The sequence below is a fragment of the Triplophysa dalaica genome, chromosome 20 (assembly GCF_015846415.1).
Source record: "Triplophysa dalaica isolate WHDGS20190420 chromosome 20, ASM1584641v1, whole genome shotgun sequence".
Lineage (NCBI taxonomy): Eukaryota > Metazoa > Chordata > Actinopteri > Cypriniformes > Nemacheilidae > Triplophysa > Triplophysa dalaica.
In genome coordinates, this window is record NC_079561.1 from 4,862,558 (window position 1) to 4,869,697 (window position 7,140).

General features: G+C 35.7%; 2 protein-coding genes across 2 annotated transcripts; both read left to right on the forward strand.

The window, feature by feature from the left end:
* Positions 1-64: 64 nt before the first annotated feature.
* On the forward strand, positions 65-2,968 carry LOC130409142 (uncharacterized). Its single transcript, XM_056732841.1, has 5 exons — positions 65-881; positions 1,038-1,370; positions 1,446-1,757; positions 1,838-1,964; positions 2,152-2,968. Exons 1-5 carry the CDS (start codon positions 824-826, stop codon positions 2,285-2,287), a joined length of 966 nt encoding a protein of 321 aa, XP_056588819.1. The 5' UTR covers positions 65-823; the 3' UTR covers positions 2,288-2,968.
* A 450-nt stretch (positions 2,969-3,418) lies between these two features.
* LOC130409529 (membrane cofactor protein-like) lies at positions 3,419-6,992 on the forward strand. The gene is made up of 7 exons (XM_056733560.1): positions 3,419-3,435; positions 4,677-4,756; positions 4,840-5,028; positions 5,178-5,354; positions 6,083-6,274; positions 6,502-6,575; positions 6,764-6,992. The coding sequence occupies exons 1-7, from the start codon at positions 3,419-3,421 to the stop codon at positions 6,779-6,781; spliced, it is 747 nt and encodes a 248-aa protein (XP_056589538.1). The 3' UTR covers positions 6,782-6,992.
* The last annotated feature ends 148 nt before the right edge of the window (positions 6,993-7,140 follow it).

A 7,140-nucleotide genomic window follows, 5' to 3' on the forward strand; every position in this document is an offset into this window, starting at 1 on the left:
AAAAAATGGCAAGGGTGTCTGTTATTGCTGATGGCTGTCAAGCCAGTTTGATAACATTCACAACATTGAGGAAGAACTAGAATTTGAAGCATGCTAAAATGAAGTCAGACCAGAGATGCCCTCAGGGAAGCAGTCGCTTGCAAGAAATATTTTGGAGCTGTGTTACATATGTCATCATAAACACTTACCCATATTAACTATAAATAAATCATAATATTTAAGACCTGATAGTTAATTATGTGAGCATTTAAGTTGAAGACCATTCTCTTATACCAGTTTGTTACGTTGGTGTATGAAAGCCTATCGTGGGATTCCATCTAGTGGGTAAAAGTAAAAGTGCAGTGTCACATTTTTTTCTTGTTCTGTAGTTTTGAAGGTCGATACTTTGAAACAATTCTCTATTATGGCTTTTTAAGGATTCGATAAATGCATTTAACAGAATGATGAGAATCTAGAACTTCACATTAGAAGTTCAGAAGTCTAAACATTAGACTACATGAACACGAAGGAAATATGTTTATTGCATGATTTTTGTTTTATATTTATTTACAGTATTTTCCAATCTCACCTAAAGTATTGTGTGCCTCTGTATTCTTTATTTATAATTTTGATACATTTTGGCATGTTACAAGGTGAGCCCTGCAACACCTGACTATTTTAGTTGAAAGAAGGATGTACTTCTTGTAAAACGAAAGGTGACTTTTGTCAGCAGGCTACATGGAACGTAAAGAACACATTTGCAAACCACAGTTTTGTCCAACGCTGCCCAACATCCTGTTTGATTCTTGCTAAGGTACATCAAACTGCTCACAGCAACGCATCAATGCTTCAACATTTATCTAAAAATATGAAGGTCATGTTTATACTGCTTTCAGTCCAGGGTAAGTCTCTTATGTATTATGTATAAAGGGTTTTAATGTTATTATCCGTCTCATTTGAATTTGCATTAGTTAGAACATATTTGTAAATGATGTACGATGGAAAAAGAGCGTTTTCACATAAATTATCATAGTTCATTTTGTTTTATTTTTGTCTAGTAAGTGTGCAGCTTCAGTGTGATAAAACAATCATTCGAGGCACAATAGGAAGCACTTTCTCTGTCTTCTGCACCTACAAAACAAACCAGTTCAGATTTAACAAGAAGTACTGGTGTGCAGGAGACTCCAGAAGCTCATGTGAGGTTCTGATGGACACCGATGGATTTTCTCTAGTTAACTACAGAGACCGTGCTCAGATCATTGATGCTGTTTCTAGAGGTTTGACTATTCGTTTAAAAGATTTACAGTTGGATGACACTGGAACCTACTGGGTTGGGATTGATAAAATCTATGCTGATATAATGCTCAGGATCCAAGTTATAGTAAGAAACGGTAAGACTGTGTTTTCATTATGTGAAGTGTGAAAGACTTCAGAATAAACTGAAAAAATTCTCTACTTCGTTTCAGAGGCTGTAATAAATCCAAGCGTTTGGCCTCTTAGTTTTGTAGAGATGACATGTTGGGGACAACCTGTTACGTTTCGATGTAGGAGTGAGAGAGGAACGGATGTGCGTTACACTTGGTACAGAGTAGGACACCCTAACAACATTGTCCTCCATCATGCCACTGATATGAATTTCCAGTGTTCAAACAGCACTGAAAATACACAGTTTTTCTGCTCGGCTTATAATGATGTCAGCCGCCAGAACAGTGAAATATTTACTGTACAACACCTGCAGCCTGCAGACCAGGGCTGTATGTATCTCATCACATCCAAAAGTAAGTGTGACTTGTAATTTTTATACACTGTATTAATTGCCTGGTGCAACTTTCCATTGTTTTCTTTCTTTCCCATTTAGCTCTCAGTAGCTATGAATGTATAAGAAGCACAACATTACCCACAACAACCATGCAAACATCCGAGAATCTTTGGACCTCTGCCACGGCTTCTGTCTTCACAGTTAATCGAAGAGTACGTTTTTCATGGTAAGAACAGTTCAATGGTTATATGTACTCTTTTGGGGTTAAACACAGTAAAATTAAACATTAACAGTTCATATTAAATACGATAATGGCTGTAAAAACGTAATTTTACGTTGGTAATTATACTAACACATAATGCTGTTTCCCCTCTGTAAAAATATACGTATAAATTTGGTTGTTGTTTTTGTAGGTCTGGATTGCCATTGTGGTATGAATGTCTTCGCTGGCTTTTCTCTTCAGCTATGTTCACTGTCGTATGTGCAGTGCACATTTGGACAAAATCAAGATGCAGGAGGGTTCAGGGCAAACATCACAAAGAGATCTGACTCAGAACCATAATTCTGTATTGCATACTCTCTATTCCCTCAATAGAAACCAAGCCCTGTTTTATATCACATTTATTATGAACTACAAGAAATTTGTTTATTTTTGTGTTCATCTACCTTTACATTGTTTTGTAGAAATTCATCCTGTCGATCTCTCTGAAAAATATGTCATTAAAAATACGCATTTTATAACTATGTGGGGATTATTTGTGCGTGGCTTTGGATAAAAAGCTGCTGGCTGTTATATCCGGATCTTGACCCTAAGTCCTCATACTAAGTCCTAATACTAAAGATAAAATTTGTGGTCTAAAAAATATGGTGAAAACTTCCACAAAAGAACAAAACATTTTACAGTAAATACCCTTCAAGACACATAATGATAAAATAAATACACCGTGAGTTAGTAACATCACACCTCACATAGTATTGTGACCCTTTACTTGGACTTGATGAACATTTGCATCTCTTGGTTGACGAATTCTGTTCAATGTTTGAAGTCAAATTGCCTTACACAACAAGCATACTGCCCCATAAAATTCCCCACAATATAAGGGTGAGGCAAAGTTTGTGAAACATCAGTACACTTACTCAACAGGAAATGATTACAGGACACACATGATTCCTCTACATTTTCAAAGTCTCCTTAAAAGGAAGACTACAATAAACCAATTTAGTGAATGATATAAAGGCTGAGTCACAAAATGATATTCAGTGAAGCAATCAGATTTAAAATGATAAGGAAACAGCGAAAGAAATAAACCAACACATGAATAATTGTATTGTTAATGTTTGACATCCCCCACGTGAGTCAGAAGCCCCACCCCCGTTGAAAACGACGTGCTCTGCAGTGGGTTGAATTGACGGAAATGTTATCTACCCTGAAAATCGCCTGACCCATTCTGACATAATATTTATACAGGCTTTTATGTTGATACACTTGAGTTGAGAAATCTCTTCCCAAGAGGTAAGACTGTGCTCTCAGCATGTAGCGTAGTCCACCATATCTAATGTATACAGGAGAGTTAAAATGTAAATGACAGCTGTGATCTAGTGTACGTTAATTTAACGTTATATGTGAATCTGTTTCATCAGAATTTGGTTTATTAACCTAAATTTCATTGTTTATACTTAATGATTATTGTTGAACGGTAAATCAGAAACGCTGTGTTTCGCGCCCGCGCTATTTTCGAGTGCGTGACCACTTGTCTCAGCTCAACTTTATTCGCTAACTACACACACCTTCTCGTACTTGGTGACAGTTAATACAATAAAACCTTGACAGTCTGCTAAATTAATTTCAATGAGTGTGTTTTGAAATAGGAATGAGTCACGAATTTCGAATATTCGATTAGTTTTTTAATCATAGAATTTCGAATAGTGTGTGCGATCTTAAAAAAATCGCCGTGTTTTCACGCGTAACGTGTTCATGTAACCAAAGGCTGGCGCTGCCAATAATGACGCACCTTAAACCTAAAGGCTGTCAATCAAGAGACAGGAGAGGAAACTTTTTCTCACAACAATTGTTAACGAAGTTACGCACACTGTAGACCCGCGTGGTATGACGGGAACGATAAATTGAGACGGTGTCAAAAAATGTGTTCTGTGTGGGGGTCCTTTAATAAAATAAAAAAATAAAAAGTGCCAAAGCTTGCTTATCATGGATCAACAACCACGATGCACAATCATTTGAAGGCGAAGCACCCAGCAGATCCATCCACACGTCAGAAATCAGTTGCTAGTTTTATGGTCAGACAAACCAATTTGGATGCCAGACGGGCGAGCAAATAACGGGTTTAATTACTAAAATAATCGCTTAGGATATGCTTCCGATCGGCTTTGTCGGAGGAGAGGGCTTTAAAAATCTTATGGAGTTTGTACAGCCCGAGTTTACTGTAAATCTAGAAAAACGACCACTGCCATACTGGAGAAACTTTTTCATGACAATAGAAATGGAAGCATTTTGAACTGTTAATTCATGAAATCGTTCCGGACTGTCTATAAATCCCGTCATTCGGTTAATATGTTTAACAGTGTTGGGTAAGTTACTCTGAAAAGTAATTAATTACTAGTTACTCATTACATATTCAATAGTGTAATTAGATTACTGTCCACATTACTCTGTCCAAAAAGTATTTAGTTACTCATTACTGATTACTTCTATATCCTTCATCAACCTTGATTAGTTAAGTGATTCAAGAATATACATGAAACGGCTTATTGAATTCATTCAAATAATATTATTAACTGGTCAAAGTATTACAAATGTGAGAATTATACATTAAAGCGCAGATTTTAAAGTAAGACTTTGAATTTTGAAGTCAATTATAAAAATATAAAATTTAAATTGTGTGTTGTTTAATATTTGATAGTCAAAGGGTATTTTTTTCAGATATACAATTAGCAGTTTTGGGCCAACTCAAAGAACATGTCGAGCTAATGGCTGGGATGGTAGAGATCTTGAGTGTGAAGGTTTGGACATTTGAATGTGATCTATTGAAGAAGAGCACATATCTATTTATTCTATCTATAATCATATCATTCTTTCTCTTAAGCGGTGAAATGTCAGTCACCTCAAGTAATAGAAAATGGGCGGTATGATGAGCAGGAAGATCCAGATAGAAAATATGAATATGGAGATGGGGTGTACTACAAATGTAACCCTGGGTTTAACCTGATTGGAAGTGATGTAATAAAATGTTCTGATGATGGAGAATTTCAGCCAGAGCCACCAAAATGTATTGGTAAGTTATTGTTGAATGCTTACAAAAAGTTGTCACTAGACTTGTTTTTCTGTTTGGGGTATATCCCACAATAATTTTACTTCTTAAATGTATGAATGTGAGAATAGTTCATATTAATTAAAGCTTTGATGTGTTTTTTTTTTGTCTAGTTGTATCATGTCCAGCGCCTATCGTCCCAAATGGGATACGAATCGGTGGAAAAGCACCTCCCTACGGTCTGAATAACTTTATACAGTACAAGTGTAATGATGGCTATGACATTATTGGACAAGATCATATTACGTGTACAGCAAATGGATGGAGTTCTGAACCACCGCAGTGTATTGGTAAGACTACAGTATGGACTATGCTGCCCTACAAAGGCAAAGTGCAGTAACTACACAAACACTGAAACTGAGAAAAATGCCTTCAAAGTTTTCACACCGGCCAGTCATTGTAGCCAGTAACTGCAGTTTTGACAATCTTGTTTCTCTGAAACGGAACAAAATACCTCTTATTATTGCCCTTTGGGAGTGTCACAATTGATTGATCGTCGAAACATGAAAACTTCTTAAAGAAAAAAGTTCACAAACATAAGACATTCTGTCTTTATTTATCCATAGTAGAACACAAAAAAAGATATTTTGAAGAATGACAGTAAGCAAACAGGGCACATTGTAATTTTTCCTACTATGGTAGTCAGTGGTGACCAAGAACTGTTTGGTTACAAGCATTCATTCTCTGTGTTCAACCAAACAAAGACATTTATACAGATTTAGAACAACCCAGGGGTGAGTAAATGATGACAACTTTTTTATTTTTGGGTAAGCTCTCCCTTTAATGCTGGGTTCACACCAAATGCAAACAATCGTTCAAAGTTTATTTTTGCATGAGTGATGCGATCTTACAAATATTTTCAACCTTTTCAACGCGCGTTGGCATCTATACGTGTCTGTGCATTGATTTTGTATGTAATTTACTCGCGCAAAACGCTTAATTCGCGTTTGGTGTGAACCCAGTGTATGTCTTGTATCAGACCATTCTATATATATTATTTTTTATTTCCACAATGTAGGGTACTGTGAACCGCCTGAGTTTAAAGAGGATGTCATCATATCCAAAGCATCTGAAGTCACTCAGAAATACCATGAGGGAACCAGCGTAACATATGAATGTAAACCTGGGTATAAACAAGAGGATTTGAAGGCTTCTAATAAAATTACGTGTGAAAATGAGAAATGGTCTCTTCTGGAAATGAAATGCATAGGTAACTCCTGCACTTACATGCGCGTCTTATTGTTTCAATGCTTTTTTTTGTGGAACACAAAAGCATATGTCTGGATTCATATAAAAAATCATGTGTTTGTCATAATGCTATGTTGAGTAAATTATGAAATGGATTGAGTTTGGATGAAGATTTTACTTTGGAGAAAATACTTCATTACTTTATAAAGCATATTTCATACTTTTACTCCATTACATTTCAAAATCTAGACACAACATCCACACAAACATCTGAGAATCTCTGGAGCTTTGCCATAGCTTCTGACCTTCTGAATTTTTTCAGGGTAAGAACAGTTCCATTGTTATATGTACTCTTTTGGGGTTAAACACAGTAAAATTAACATTAACGGTTCATATTAGATACGATAATAGCTGTAAAAAATATATATTTTACGATGGTAATCATACTAACACATAATGCTGTTTTCCCTCTGTAAAAATATACGTATAAATTTGGTTGTTGTTTTTGTAGGTCATGATTGACGTATGAGCAGTGCACATTTGGACAAAATCAAGATGCCGGAGGGTTCAGGGCAAACATCACAAAGAGATCTGACTCAGAACCATAATTCTGTATAGCATACTCTCTATTCCCTCAATAGAAACCAAGCCCTGTTTTATATCACATTTATTATGAACTACAAGAAATATGTTTACTTTTGTTATCATCTACCTTTACATTGTTTTGTAGAAATTCATCCTGTCAATCTCTGTGAAAAATATGTCATTAAAAAAACGTATTTTATAACTATGTGGGGATCATTTGTACGTGGCTTTGGATAAAAAGCAAACGGTAAACGTAAAGTGTGACATTTTTAAGAAGGAATGTACAACATTGAATATGGTTAC

Bases quoted from the DNA above. Each gene is read 5' to 3' on its own strand.
- LOC130409142 (XM_056732841.1), top strand. From the start codon at position 824: ATGCTTCAACATTTATCTAAAAATATGAAGGTCATGTTTATACTGCTT. The intron at 1,371-1,445 runs GTAAGACTGTGT...ACTTCGTTTCAG, and splicing joins CCAAGTTATAGTAAGAAACG to AGGCTGTAATAAATCCAAGC. The intron at 1,965-2,151 runs GTAAGAACAGTT...TTGTTTTTGTAG, and splicing joins CGAAGAGTACGTTTTTCATG to GTCTGGATTGCCATTGTGGT.
- LOC130409529 (XM_056733560.1), top strand. The intron at 4,757-4,839 runs GTTTGGACATTT...CTTTCTCTTAAG, and splicing joins TAGAGATCTTGAGTGTGAAG to CGGTGAAATGTCAGTCACCT. The intron at 5,355-6,082 runs GTAAGACTACAG...TCCACAATGTAG, and splicing joins TGAACCACCGCAGTGTATTG to GGTACTGTGAACCGCCTGAG.